Source organism: Grammomys surdaster, unplaced genomic scaffold (genome assembly GCF_004785775.1).
Source record: "Grammomys surdaster isolate TR1022 unplaced genomic scaffold, NIH_TR_1.0 266, whole genome shotgun sequence".
NCBI classification, from domain to species: domain Eukaryota; kingdom Metazoa; phylum Chordata; class Mammalia; order Rodentia; family Muridae; genus Grammomys; species Grammomys surdaster.
In genome coordinates this window covers 854,174-869,452 of record NW_021604707.1, presented here as the reverse complement: position 1 = coordinate 869,452, position 15,279 = coordinate 854,174, and the positions used below count along the sequence as shown (strand labels likewise).

The following is a 15,279-nucleotide window of genomic DNA, read 5'->3' as shown; positions in this document are numbered from 1 at the left end:
CAAACCAAACCAAACCAAACCAAACCAAACCAAACCAAACCAAACCAGTTTGCTTTAAACCTGCAAGCCAGCTTAGTAGTGGAACAAAGCAGTAGGTTCACAGTATGTTTTAAGTATTATTTTCAAGCATTTGATGTCAGGCATACCTAGATTATGCTCCGATTCTAACCTGTTCTGGCCATGTTATCTTTGAAAACAAACTGTTCACTTGTTGACTCTTGGACCTCAGATTTAAGGCTCTGCCCTGATTTAAAAAAAAAGTATTTGGTATTAGTTTTGTTTGACAAATTCTTGTTTTAGTTTAGACCAGCAGGAATTAGAAGAAAGGCTTTGTAAATTAAAATCTTCACATCATAATTATCCATTCATGTGGTAAAGCTGTGACTGAGTGAGGTCAAACCTGTTCTGCTTCAAGTAGCTTCCATTGTTTCCTGGAGGAGTGAGCCCACCTGCTCAGCCTCAGTGGCAGAGGCCTTCTAAAGCCTGAGAGAAAGATAGGCTAGCTAGATAACTTTCCAACGCCTCTTGAGTCACACTTTTAATTAGCAGTAATCACTCCTGGGAGAAACCTCATTGGCTGTGATCCTGTCAGAGCGCAAAGCTATGAGTCATCTTTATAGTGGTTTCTCTGTTTATTATTAGAAGTGTGATTTTGCAGAACATTGCAAAGCCATATTAAAATGCAAGAGAAGAGAAAGTCAAGCCATTGATATATTTTCCTGTGCCCACTGAGGGATTTATCCAAGTATCTTTTGACAAATCAAAAACCAGGCAGGGAGCTTCAGGGGGCATTTCTAAGAGATGACTGTACTTGTTGACTCTCCTCACTGAACAGCCACTTATACCTTCATTTTCTACAAGTACCTTTTATCCCTACAAAGAAACAGCTAATGATCACGCCTCCAAGGCCAGTGATCCTTGCCTAGTCTTCACACTACTTGACTTTGTCTAGTTGTCAATTCTCTGCTACCCTGCTTGATATCGATTGGATAGAAAAATGACATCTTTCTGGTTTCTTTCTGGTCTTCTTGTTGCTGTGCCTATTACCTACCTTACTGACTTAAATGATAAATGCTGTGTGGGTAACACCCCCAATGCTAACCCTGATTCCAACTTCCCTTTGATCATTGTTCTCCAAGTAGCTTAGGCATCTTGTATAGGTACCTTCCCTGGGATTTCACTTCACCTTCTCCCATCCCATAATCACACTTTCTCTATTTCTGTCAATGGCGGTGGTGGCAGCAGCAGCAGCACATTGTCCTAGCTACTATGTTTGAATATTTGAAGTTCTTGTCATCCCTCATTTTTATTTCCATTGTATACATGATTTCTCAGGCAGCCACTAGCCAAGACAAGAGATTTTCCCTTTGTACCTGTCTCCATCCAATCCCCCCACTGAGCTATCCCTCTGGTCTAGCAAATAGTCTTGGGGTACTGATTAGTAATAATCCCTATGCTAGACTGTAGAGATATCGTCCTTCAAAGGCTTGGGATATGAATAAATGGTTATATTCTGTCTACAAAGAGTGTAGCAGAGGTATGCATCAGCCCTCTGTGTGGACATGAAGGGGCTCTAAATTCAGCAAGGAAAAAGGCAATTATCAAATTACCCAAAAGGAAACAATATACCAATCAAATCTTAAATACTGAGGCAATCAAAGATAATCAGGAAGAAGGCAAAGTATAGAAAGAAGCAGGTGCGTGATGGCCACCAGCATTGGCCAAGGAGTGTAACCCATTCCCATTTAATCCCCATCCTCCAATGGTTCCACAGGCTGTTAAACAGGAATATTCCATCGGAATATATCCACAAGTATGACCTGTGCTGAGACAACAGGGCATGTAAGAATTATCAGAAAATACATTTTATCTAACTGTAAAATGTTAAACACACTATCATTCTTATTTTTTTGTTGTTAGTTGCTCTATAACAAAAATATGATGATAATATAGCTATATTTTATTTGAAATAAACAGTATCAATCTGTTGCTGAAGTTGTCCTTCAATTCCAGAGTCAAAGGATGCCTGACTCACCCTTCTGCAAATACAAAGTGATGGCCCCTCCATGCTCAAGTTATGTTTGATCATTTAATATGTTTGATAATTTAGTAGGTTTAATATTCAACCTAGAGAACCAAAAAAAAATCAGCAAATATAAGTTTCCAATTAAAAAAAATTTTTTTGAGGTTTGTAGCAAGGGGCCTGCAAAATTTCAGAATTTGGGAAGCAGAGCAGGAGAGTCACAAGTCTGACACCAGCCTGAACTGCATAGAAAAAAAAAACAACAATGTAGTTAGGTTTTGTTGTTGCTGGGATATTCCCATCCACCACATCCAAGAATTGAGAAACCGCTACAGTACTTTGAAGCACTGTTTCTTCTTCTTTTTTAACCCCCACCCCCTTTTTAATTTTTAAATTCTTTCCATTTTTACCTTTATCAACAAACAAAAATAAAATTCATGAGTCCCAAAAAAACCAAAACAATCAAACAAAACTAAAAACAGGGAAAAGCATATGAAAGGAAATATGGATCCTGGCATTAACAGCTGAGCAGAGAATGTGATTTTCGTTTAAATTCTTAGTGTATGATAAAGTGTAGAAACTGAACACTTATGAAGCATCCTAGGAATCACTGACCAGAGATTTTACAGAGTTGGATCATGGGAAGGGGGTTAAGAACGAACCTACAGGTATTTTAGGCTGAAGACCCCTTATGTCATTTCCTATATTTGTTTTTCCCCTCCCACACATTAGATGCCTTTACTATTTCTTCATAAGGGCAGGGAGACAGAGAAGAGAAGGGAGGATCCAGAAAGGGAGGGCAAGATCTTCGTTGCCCTCATCTGTTCTAAGGGCCACTAATCCTGCCATGAAATGCCCGCCCCCCTCCATGACCTCAACTAAACCTAGTTACCTTTCAAAGGCCCCGCTGACAAGTACCACATTTGTTCAATGTATAAATGAGAGCGAAGATAAATTCAGCACTAAACTCATGCCAGTTCTAGGGCCTCTGAATTGAGTAGTAACATTTATCGGATGAGGTCCCCATTTGGAGACGCACTGGGCACTATACATGTCTTGTCAGTGATGTGAGAGACATAGAGACCTAGCCAGGGGAAAGTGTCACGGTAGGATACAGCCCTCTCAGCGTTCTGACTGAGGCGGGTGAAATGACATCTGCACAAGGTGTTTCCTGTAGGTGGATAATGGAGAATTGTGGGAATAGAGCAGGGGCAGCAGGAAGGGCTGTGCAATGGAAAGGTGCCTGCTATCCATGGAGAATGAGGCAGAGCCAGTTTGACCACAGCGGGACTGCTCACTTTGGCGTGTAGTTGCAGAATGCATCTGTAAAATACAGGGTTCTTACTGTCCCACTCTGCCCACTATAGACACTGTCTTTCCCTCTCCACTAAGATGTTTCCTGCGGAGAGGAATTTGGTTCTCGATTTGGTTGAAGCTAAAGAAATGAGTCCAGGTCTCTGCAGAGGGTGGTACATAAATCACCCGCTATGGAAAGGAAACAAAGCCAGCAGAGCCCTCGTGATGGAGAGGACAAGGTGCCAGTTGTGAACTGGGGCAGCAGGCTGCTTTCCCAGGAACCAAGATGCTGGGGAGCATGAAAAGAGAGAGAAAGCGTGTCTTTTGCTTAGAGATCTTAAATTGAAGAAAAATGATGCCAGAATCCTGTCCTGAAACACATGGGGGGGGGGGGGGGGCTTGGGTTCCAGTGGCCTGGCGCCACCGGCCTCGGCGGAAGGCCTCTCTGTGCCGCAGGGGTTGCGACGAGGAGGAGGGGCTGGGAAAGGACCTAAGGAGCAGAGGTCAACGGTGTGCAGACACTGCGGGGTTCAGGGGCGAAACAAGGACGCAGCGGTATGGGCGGGGGTGGGGGGGGTGGGAAGAGCGCGCCCCGTGCAGCGCTGGGGAGAGCAGAATGCCGGCGTACATCTTCCCGGACGACGGTCTTTTGCAAACCGTCCGGAACTCCCAACAATTCATCCTGTTTTTAATTAAAACATTTTCCAGAAGCCCCAAAGAGGGCGGTACCCAAAGGAATATGAAAAATATCCCGCAGGGTTGGGGGAGTAGGGCGTACTCGAGTCCCGAGGCTGAAGGTGGATGATGTAGAGCCACCCCATCGATAACCAAACAGGAGCCTCCCACCCTCGGAACAGCGGCCCACGGTCGGTCCGCGAATACTCCTGCGCCCCCAGCCTCGGGTTCAGAGCGGGGGCGGGGCTGGCCGTGGCTTGGGGCGGGGCCATGAGGGGGCACGCGCTGGGCGGGGAGAGGAGTCGGTGCATCCATGCTCTGATTGGACCTGGGCTAAACAAGGGGCGGCATCTTAGGCCACTTATGCCGGTTCGTATTGGATCCTGTCGAAGAAGGGCGTGGTTTTGTGAAGTCAGTTCCGGTCGGTGTAAAACCCCCGGGGCGGCGGCGAACGGGCTTCAGACGCTTCTGGGTCGCGGTGGGGCAGCGCTCTGGTCTGGCTGTGCTTGAGAGTGGAAGAGCCCAACGCCACAGCGACCCGGAGAGGGATGGCGGCCACCAGGACCGCGGCCGCTGCGGCCACCGGGAAGCTTCTTGTCTTGCTGTTGCTCGGGCTCACGGCGCCCGCTGCGGCTCTGGCTGGCTACATCGAGGTGAGGACCGGGCGAGCCCCGGAGCCGCGTCTCCTCCGGTCGCCCGGGAGCGCGGCCTGTGGGCGGGTGTGGGACTGTGGCCGGGGGCGCGGCGCGAGGTTCGGCGCAGCGGCAGGTTGCCTCCCCCCCACCTCGCCCCCGCGTCTCAGCTTTGCGCAGAGCTTAGCGCCGAGGTCGGGCTGCCTCCGTCGCCGCAGAGGCCAAATGAAAGGCGTCGGGGCTGCGGGGCCGCCCCAGCCCCCTACCCGCCGGCGCCGCCGCCGCCGCCGCATCCTCGGGGACACCGCACCGCGCGCCCTCCCTCCCCCGGGGCCGTGCGCGCCTCGGCCGTGCGCCCCGCGGCGCTCTAAATGGGGCGGCCCGCATAGGGTCCCTGGTGCCCCGCAGCGGTCGGGTGGCCTGGGCTTCGGGCTCGTACCTGACGGTCGGCGCGCAGCCGTCGTTGACCAGGTGGACTTGGCAGCGGGGATGCGGCTCCAGCCCTGGCGAGTGGCCGAGATGCCGAGGGAGCCGGGAGAGGAGGCGCCGCCAGGGCAGTGGGGCGCTCTGCGCCCTCCCCTGCCTCCCAGCCGTTTGCACAAGTCTGGCAAACTAGGGAGCCCGGCTTTCCTGCTCCCGGGAGACGTTGAGCCTTTAGGGAAGCTATCCACCAGTACATTTGGAAACCTTTTAGGGGCTACTTTACTTGGATCAGGATCAGAGTGATTGCTCTGCACCAGAGGTCACCCTCGTTAACCTGGTGAAGTGGTTTAGGGTCCTAGGTGGTTGGCGGGAGTTCAGGCCGCTGGAAGAGGCAGAATGTCAGGTGTGGAACTCGTTCTGTGGCTTGCTCTGCACCTAGCCTCCCCGCAAGAACCCTCTGTCGCCTAGGGAGACGTGGGACTTTATTTTTACTTACTTTCTCTAAATAACGCTTGAACTGTACGACTGGAATGTGTGTTTCTGGTGTAGTTTATTTCTTCTTGTGCCTGCTTGTTGTATTAAACAAAAACAACAACAACAAAACCCACCGTGGCTTTCTGTATGTTGAGCTAGTGTCATAGATTGTATTTGCTTAAATTGACATGACCTGAGAACGTTCTGATTAAAAACCCGGCTCAGAATGAATTCATTTCTACAGAATGTGTAAATATTTCTTCTGGTAAAAAGATCTAATGAGAAAGAAATCCTCCGGATGGGACTGCTCAAAACAATCTTTGTATTCATCTTGCTTGAAACTTTTTGACTGAGGTGGGAAAAAAGATAAGTCGTAAGCAGAAACAGTTAATGTTTATAAACACGAACTTTTAGATTCTTTAGCTTCCACACAGTTGGTAGGGCTGTATCTGTGATCCCTCATAAGATGTCAATGGGAAACAGCTACATTGAGCAGGATAAGAAGAGAAGGGGTGGGGGTGGGGAAATGAGTTTTATTTATTAGGTGGGTCTTATGGGTCAGTGTCAAAAACCATTGTTCACACTCCACCTCACTTCTCATTGGTGTGAGAAACTTTAGGTACTAGTGAATTCACAACAAAGGATTCATCAGTTTTAAAGAATCCATGTAATATTTAGTGTCTCCAGGGGAAGAAATACCAATATCAGAATTAGTTGTTATAGATTAATTTTGACTGTTTGCCACACTGTTCAGTTGAAAAGTTTGGCTAAACAAAATAAAAAACATTTCTGCAGAATGTTTTTGAAATGAAGTTTTGTGGATTTCACTTCTTTGGAACAATATTTTTGTTCACACCGTCATTGTTTCAAGTGGTCTTTTTGCTGACTAGCAGAATTTTATTAACGTGTGTACTCTTTTTTTTTTTCCTGTCAAGCAAAGGATTGCTAAAGCCTTAATTCAGATGAGAATGGTTTAAATGATGATGTCTTTGAGAAAGCCCTTATTGAGATTAGCCAAGGGGATTCTGGCCAAATCCCTGATCAAGTTGCTTGGCACAGAATTATTGATTGGCGGATCTTTAGTGTTGCTTGGTGTTGACTAAATTAATCTTTTGCACCTGTGGTTTTTTTTTTTTTTTTAATACCTCTCTGCTCTGGGCACTTCCTTTCATAAATCCCAGGGCACGTTCTCTTGTGTGCAAGTTCCAAATGTGTGCCCAAACTGCTCCCTTTACTATGGATGTTTAAGCTTCTGAAAGCCAGATCTTGACTTTCCTCTGCTACATCTGAAAGTGATCCTTTGATGGGCAGTGTCCAGGAAACTCAAGAATGACAACTGAGGTGGAAACTGCTTTCTGAGATACTTGTGAAAGGTGGAGTTGTATCAAGGCATTGCTTCAATTACAAGTGTATTTTAAAGACACTGCTGGCAACAGAGAAACTAAACTAAGTTTATCAGTCTGGTCCTCTTCTGTAGAAGAATTTATTTCACTCCCATCTAAACTAAACAGTCAACATAATGGGACTTAAATGGTTGAGGAAGGAATTCTTCATTGACCTTTATATTTGAAAGTTAGGGGAAAAGACTTTAAAATATTTTACAAGATGTATTTTATTATTTATGCATGTGTGTATCTGTGTTAAGAGTATGGCACATGTGTGCCCTTGGAGGCCAAAAGAGGTTTTGGATTCTCTGGAGCTGGAGCTAAAAGGGATTGTGAGCCACTTGATACAGGTTATGGGCTCCAGACTCAGGTCCCACTTTGGAAGAGTGGGAAGTGCTTTCAAACACTGAGTCTCTCCAGCTCCCTCTTTAAAATACTTTACAGATACATTCCTTTATTTATTTTGTATATTGAGGCCATTGTGGTGGTCATAGGACAACGGATAAAGTATGGGAGTCACTTCTCTCCTTCCACTGTGTGGCCCTGTAGAGCAGACTCAATTGGTCAGGCATGGCAACAGTGCCTTTGTCCACGGAGGCATCACACTGCTGGGGAAACAAATTTTGAAGTAACTGAATTTTCTGAATCTGTTTTGTTTTCCAGGCAGAGTTTCTCTGTGTAGCCCTGGGTGTCTCTGTAGACTAGGCTGGCCTCGAACTCAGAGATCCACCTGCCTCTGCCTCCTTAGTGCGGGAATTATAGGCATGTGCCGCCACCAACCAGCCCAGAATCTGCTTTTAAAAGCCTATTTTTTGAGATAAAATGGCAATCAGGTATTTTTCTGTGAAAATGTAGCTTCTGAATTGAGATGTGCTATGAAGTGTAATACACACCAGGATGTGAAGACAGTATGAAAAAAATTAAAGTATCTCAATTTTTATATTAGTGATCGGCTAACATACCTTTACATTATTTTTTCAGTTTCTTTGTGCTCTGATGTGGCTGCTAGACAATTGAATAAACACTGCCTGTGTAAGCCTTTTATACTTCCCTTGTATACATTTGCTCACTGCCGGTCCTACATGCATTGTTAGCACAATTTTTGAATATATTGCCATGTTTCCCCCAATAGTCTTGCTTCAAGTTGTTGGCATGAGCCCTACTTTCGTTTGTGTGTTTGGAGGGAGGGGTAAGGGGAATGACGGTGAACTTTTTTCTTTCCCTTAATTTTGAATGTTATTCCACCCCCCACCCCACTCTCATTACCTTTTACCTTTTTCTTTGGTTCAAATTGTTTTAGAAATGATTTCAAGCCTACAAAAATGCAAAATTGTGCAAACAACTCACGTGGAATTTACCTGCACTCAGCATCAACATTCTGAATATTTAGAATTGGCTCTCACATGTCTGATTGCAGCTCAGTGGCAGAGCGCCCAGCATCCTGGAGTGGAGAAAGAATTTATCACTTGTTCTGTTACCATTATTGTATTTGTTGCTGATCTGTCTGGAAGTCAGTTGTGTATGCCACCCTCTTTGCCCCTGAAGACCTAGAGCAAAGGCATTCTCTTACATAACACCTGAGGAGTTATGATTTGGGAGATTTAATATTGATACATGTATCAGTCTGTTAGTTGATCTGGTCACTTTTGTAAAAAAGCTAATATGCTTTTTTGAACTACTGGCATTAGTATGTAAAAAGTTATATAATTTTAAAGATCAGATTTTTAACTTATCTGACATTGTTTCAACTTTGGAAAATTAAAACATAACTTTTCAAGATTCTTTATTTATTAGACTGTGTTCTCAGGATTTCACATCTTGCTTATTTGAGATATATGGTCTTGTATCCCAGACTGGGCTAAATGTCATGTTATCTTCTACCACTCCCACCCCCCATGTTGGGCTGTTGCGTGCTGGGACTACCAGCAAGTCAGTACCACACCCGGTTTGCATTTTTTCCCTTTGAAAGCGAATGAAAGAAAATAGATGTATAGATGGTACATAGTCATTGTAATATTTAAAAAACATAACAGAAAATAAATGAAAAATAGCTTGAAATTATATCATTCAAGGACGCTTGGAAAACATTTGGTGGTGTTTATATTTCTTAGATACAGGATGTGTAGAAGTTTTATAAACGTGGTACACACTGTGTATTGATGTTAATATCAGCACTTACTTTTAATTCTCTTAAAATGAGCTACTTACAGAAAATAACATTTCTGTGTGACTAAAAGCAGGGTCTAATCTTTGTTCATATTACAGTTGCTATGGAAGGGCCAGTTGAGAAGAGGATTCTAAATTGACTCTAATTCAATTTTCATGTTGTCTTTTAGTGAGATAAACTAGATTACTTCAAAACTTAATTGAGTTTAGTATACTGTACCTTGATTTATAGCTTAAATTGGAAAGTAGACTATGTAGGTGCATTCAGATAGAAGGACAGGATTCCAGTCCTGTATATAAAGTATAACCAATAATTACTTTTCTATTCCCTTGTTTTGAGAAGTGAGGTTTTTGTTTGTTTGCTTGCTTTTGTTTTTGTGGCAGGTTCTCACTATGCACCATGTAGCGTTGGCTTGCCTAGAACCTTGCTATGTAGACCAGGCTGGCCTTAAACTCACAGAGCTCTGTCTGAAGGCATGCTACTACAGTCAGCTGACAAGTGAATCTTAAGACTATATAAAAACATGCTAGACAAGCTTTCTACTCTTGATGTGCATCTCTAGCTGAAGCTGTTTTTAAAATAAGGTTGTCTTAAACACCTAGTGTTTGTTTTTATTATTACTATTACCATATATGGTGCTTGAATGTATATCTGTACCACATGTACTCTTGTACCCGAAGATGCCACATTAGGGTGCCAGATCCCTGGGAACCGTGTGGCTGTGAGTCACTCTGTGTGTGCTAGGTATTGAACCTGGGTCCTCAATGCTCTTAACCACAAGTCATCTCTCCAGCCCCTGTAATCTGATTTTAAAATAGGAAGATTAGAAAGCTGACTATTCATTTAGTATTTGTCCAGCTAGTACTAACCTTATTGGAGTGCCAAGTGGTGCAGCAGTTGAAGCTGCATCGGTTGCTTCCTGCTGTTTAGGTGTACTGCATGTGATTAAGGATTTCATTGGCTGCATCAGGGATGCTGTTTCCAAAAGCTCCTCAGGTAACTGAGATATAGAAGAGAAACTAGCAGGGGGAGTGCTGCTCCCATATCAGGTTAGTCTGGTGAAATAGGTGGGTTTTTTTTTGTTTATTTGTTTTTTGTTTTGGTTTTTCGAGACAGGGTTTCTCTGTATAGCCCTGGCTGTCTTGGAACTCTGTTGACCAGGCTGGCCTGGAACTCAGAAATCCGCCTGCCTCTGCCTCTCAAGTGCTGAGATTAAAGGTGTGCACCACCACTGCCCAGTGAAATAAGTGTTCTTACTACCACCTAAAAAGTGAGTCCAGTAGATGCCAAGGTTTAAAGATCATACTGTCTGGCCAGGGCTTAAATCTGTCTGTCTTAGTCTAAATTCACTGCTCTTTTGCTTCCTCTCTGTCAGGGATTTTCCTGTAAATTTTCTGTAAATTCAAGCAATTTATGTTATGGACTGGTACACATCAAACTTAACTCTTTGAAGTCATTGTTATCTTACTGAAGACTTTACCATTTTATATTTTCTACTGATTATAAAGACCTTTTAGTATAAGCTCTCCTTAATAGTAAGCTTGTTTTATCTTTGCATTTTTTAAAGATTTACTTTCTTACACATCTATATTCTCTATTTGCAAATATCTCTGCATGATAAAAGAGGGCATCAGATCCCATTATAGATGATTATGAGCCACTATGCGGTTGCTGGGAATTGAACTCAGGACCTCTGGACAAAGCAGCCAGTGCTCTTAACCACCGAGCGATCTGTCCAGTCCTTATCTTTGTATTCCTCCAGCCCTTATCTTTGCATTCTAATAAGAAAACAATTATCCCGTGTTGGGAGTTGTATTAGAATTGGGGATATATCATTATTCAGAGTAGAGGCTGCCAGCTCCAGATGTATTTTACAAATCTTCATCAGTCTGCTATGTAATTAGTAGATTTGAGGTTCAGAAAAAAAAGTTACTTAGATTTTGGTATGGGATAGCAGTAGGGCTAGTTTATTAATTGAGCAATTCACCATCAACCTTTTTACTTGGCCTTCCTGAGACTCACTTTTCTGAGGATGGTAATATCCAGAGGAAGAGGAAATTGCTTTATATGTCTCCTTTAGTGGTGAGGAAACATTTTCTAGTTGGGTGGCACAAGACTCTGACCAATTCAAAGCTCCTCTATAGAGGAGGAATAGTCCGACTTCAATAGTTTCCGGTCTCTAGGACCTGCTTTGGAGGAAAATGGAGCAGTTTTGAATCCAAATGGGCTTGGTTTGAAGAGATATTGTTGGTAGCAACCCAGTGCCTGTCTGTTACTATAGCACTCTCCACTTGGGAAGCCCTGTGCATGAGTTGGCTTAAAGAGAAACAAGTAATTCCTACCTACTGAGTTATTCTGGGTTAAAAGTTATCTGATGAGCTTTATCATGTTACACTGTTCCATTTCCTTTGAAATACAAGTGTGCATGTGCATGGTGTGGAAGCCAGAGGTCAGTGTCAGGAATTTTCCTGTTGTTGTTCACCTTATTTTTGAGATAAGGTCTCTGATTAAACCAGAGCTAGACTTCCTGGCTGGCTTGCTAGCAGACTTGAGGCTCTGTCTCTGTTTTCCTATCCCAAGCTGACTATAGATGTCACTATTATACCTGACTTGAACATGGGTGCTGAGGAAGAGAACTCAGGTCCTGGTGCTAGCATGGCAGATGACTTTTACTGACATTATTCTTCATTTTTGAGAGCTGTCACCCACAACAGAATGGTTGGAAGAATGTAAACAAATGGACTTGGAGAAGAAAATGAAAGATTTAATAGTGTGGTGAGAGCATAGCTGTTTTCAAATACCATTTTTCTCCTGGAATGCTAAATTTATGACTTGGGAGGGCAGAAATAGGATTTTTATTTTGAGAGATGAATGTTAGGGCAGCATTTATTTTACCTCCTTTAATCATAGCAAAGCATCTTTAAAAATACTTTAGCCAACACCTGCTTTTGTTTATCTTTTTATTTTGGGGGGGGGGTTTCAAGACAGGTTTTCTCTTTATAGCCCTGGCTGTCCTGGAACTCACTCTGTAGACCAGGCTGGCCTCGAACTCAGAAATCCGCCTGTCTCTGCCTCCCAAGTGCTGGGATTAAAGGTGTGCGCCACTATTGCCCAGCTTATTTTAACATTTATAATGCTTGCTTTAGACTTAAAAACAATTCTCCAGGCATGGTACCATAATCCTGAAATCTCAGCACTCCAAAGGTTGAGGCAGGAGGATAGGAAGTTAAAGTCCACAACGTTACAACTCTGTGATTCCAGGACTTAGGGAATGGAAGCAGGAGGATTAGGGGCTCAGGGCCAGCCTGGGCTACGAACAGCAAAATTAAAACTAACGAATTTCAGACAGAAATAAAGCATTACAAAGGAAGTCGTTGTTTGACTTCCTAGAAATAACTTTCCTTGAGCTTGATCATTTGGCATTCTCATTCCATTTCATGTTTTCATAAAACTTCCTGGGGGTTTTATTGAGTTGTAATCTTTGTTCATTGATTGAATCTTTGTTCATTCATTTGAGCCTACTGTGAAGATTTCATGAGGTAAGAATGTGAAACTCAGCCGGGGCAGTGGTGGCACACACCTTTAATCCCAGCACTTGAGAGGCAGAGGCAGGTGGATTTCTGAGTTCGAGGCCAGCCTGGTCAACAGAGTGAGTTCCAGGACAGCCAGGGCTATACAGAGAAACCCTGTCTCGGAAAACCAAAACAAAAAACAACAACAACAAAAAAAAATGTGAAACTCAGATGTCAATGTGCCTACTCACTTGCTGTCCTCCTTAACCTGGTTTTTCATAAGCCTTTTGTTGTTATTTTAACATTTTTGAGAAGGAGAGGGAGAGAGATTGCATGTGTGCAGCAGGAATCCGTTTTCTTTCAGCATGTGGATCCCTAGGGATTACACTCAATAGCAAGTATAGGAGAGGAATCCTTGAACTATGTTATGTTTGAAGAAACCAAGTCTCACTGTGTAGCCCTGTCTGGCCTGGAACTCACAGAGATCCACCTGCCACTGCCACTGCCTCAAAGATCTGCAACACCAAGCTCAGTTTTACTTGAACTTTTGATCCACTTGCTTTTACTTCTCTTTGCTAGAATCACAACTGTATGCCACCAGGCCTGGTTTATACTTTGGTGGGGATGGACCTGGGGCCTTGACCATGCTAGGCACATTCTCTACCAACTGAGATGTGGCCCTAGCTGTCTGTTGCTTATTTTTGAGCTTTTAAAATTTGCAAATAACAAGAGAAAGTAGCCAAGCATATTGTCATGAATCACTTCCAAGGTCAAAAGAAGAGCAGAACCATTACCTCTTTCTGTTCTCCAGAAATAACTGTGCCCCAGCTTTTATGTATTTATTCTTTGCTCTTCTTTGTAGTCTTAACAGATGTCTTCAGCCGGGCGGTGGTGGCACATGCCTTTAATCCCAGGACTTGGGAGGCAGAGGCAGGCGGATTTCTGAATTCGAGGCCAGCCTGGTCTACAGAGTGAGTTCCAGGACAGCCAGGGCTACACAGAGAAACCTTGTCTCGAAAAAACCAAAAAAACACCCCCCCCCCAAAAAAAAACCAGATGTCTTCATTAAAATTTCCCTTTTTTGTTTTTTTTAAGATCCATGTAAATAGAATTACTCAATGTATTCCTGAGTATTTGGTGTCTCTCACTAAGCCTGTGTTTGAGAGTTGTTTGTACTGAGCATAGTTGTGGCTCATCAGCTTCTGTTGCTGTTCTGCATGAAGAAAACCACAACTTTGCCCTTGGACACTTGAGTTGTTTTCACTTGGAGTTAAGATGTGCTTTCTCTCTGTGGCTTTACTAAAAATATTTTTGTTTGTTTTCGTAGGCTCTGGTGATTGAACCCAGGCCTCTAGCATGCTAAACATGGACTCTATGGTTGAACTAATCAATAAACAACCCCCAAAGAATTTTTTTAAGTTTTACGTATATGAGTGTTTTGCCTGCATGTAGGTATGTGCATCCTCTGCCTGGTGCCTTGTGAGGCCAGAAGAGGATATAGGGTCCCTTGGAACTTGAGGTATATCTAGTTATGAGCTGCAGGTGGATGCTGGGACTTGAGTCCTTTGCAGAAACAAGTGCTCTTAACCACTGAGCCATCTCTCCAACCTACCCCTTACTCTCTTAATACTGTCTATTGAAGAAGTTCTGCTTTCCATAGGTATCCAACATATACCATACAGATTCTGAGCCTGCTGTTATTGTCAGGGTTGGCTTGTTCTTTCCATCTCTAACTGGGGTGGTGCTGGTGGATGTTGAGCCCAGGGCTTACACCTGCTAGGCAGGGGCTTTCTGACTGACATAGTCTCAGCCCTTTCATTTTTTATTCTGAAGTAGGGTCTTGATGATAAAGTACCCAGGTCTGTCAGCCTTGAGCTTTTCCTGCCTCAGCCTCCTGAGCGCTAGAATTATAGTCCTGTGCCACCAGATGTAGTTTCCCTGTGCTCCACTGTGTCACTTTTGTTAATTTGTTTTTTAATTTGTGAATCTGTTTTAAATTTATGTACCATTGACCTCTCTGCTCTTGCTCTAAGTAATAAGTGTTACATTTACTAGAATAAGCCCTCGCAACTTGGTTACTTTCTCTATTTTTTTTAAACTTATTTCTTTCTTTGTATGTTTACTACACGTCACCAAAAACATACCTGTTGGAATTTGTTTGGGATTGAACTGAGTTTGTAGATTAATTTGGGAAATACTAAATTTGACATTTCCTCACTTGCAGTTTGATACTGTAAAGTTGTCTCTTTGTCCAACAACTTTGCTTGTGTCCAAATTCGAATAATTTACTTGTAACTTTTTTGAAATTTTTTTGGGGGGAGGATAGTATATTCTATTATTGGTGACTGCTTTTTTTTTTTTTTTAATGGCCAGTGCATTAGAACATTTCTTTTTTTTTTCCTTTTTTTTAATTGCACGGGTTAAAGAACTCTAGTAAATGTTCTCTGTAGTTGAAACTGTTAGGCCTGGTAGAGTATCTTCTATTATTGGTCTCAAAATGAAGCTGTAGTTATCTTTTATATGATACTTAAAGGTCCCACCTTGTATCAGGTCCCACCTTGTATCAGGTCCCACCTTGTACAGTCTTTGACTGTAAACTTAACAAAAGTGCTTAGTGTGAGTGTCTTTTTTTTTTTTTTAATGTGTATGGGTACTTCTCTCTCTCTCTCTCTCTCTCTCTCTCTCTCTCTCT

General features: G+C 43.2%; 1 protein-coding gene and 1 pseudogene across 4 annotated transcripts in view; one reads left to right on the top strand and one right to left on the bottom strand.

The window, feature by feature from the left end:
- Positions 1-471: 471 nt before the first annotated feature.
- On the bottom strand, positions 472-603 carry LOC114628255 (annotated as a pseudogene).
- Positions 604-4,382: 3,779 nt separating this feature from the next.
- Aplp2 (amyloid beta precursor like protein 2) overlaps positions 4,383-15,279 on the top strand; it is a 61,123-nt gene continuing 50,226 nt past the window's right edge. For all 4 annotated transcript variants that reach the window (XM_028776156.1, XM_028776155.1, XM_028776154.1 and 1 more), the window contains exon 1: positions 4,383-4,647. In XM_028776156.1, coding sequence (XP_028631989.1) covers positions 4,543-4,647 — 105 coding nt within the window. In that variant the 5' untranslated portion in view covers positions 4,383-4,542. The remainder of the gene's footprint in view (positions 4,648-15,279) is intronic.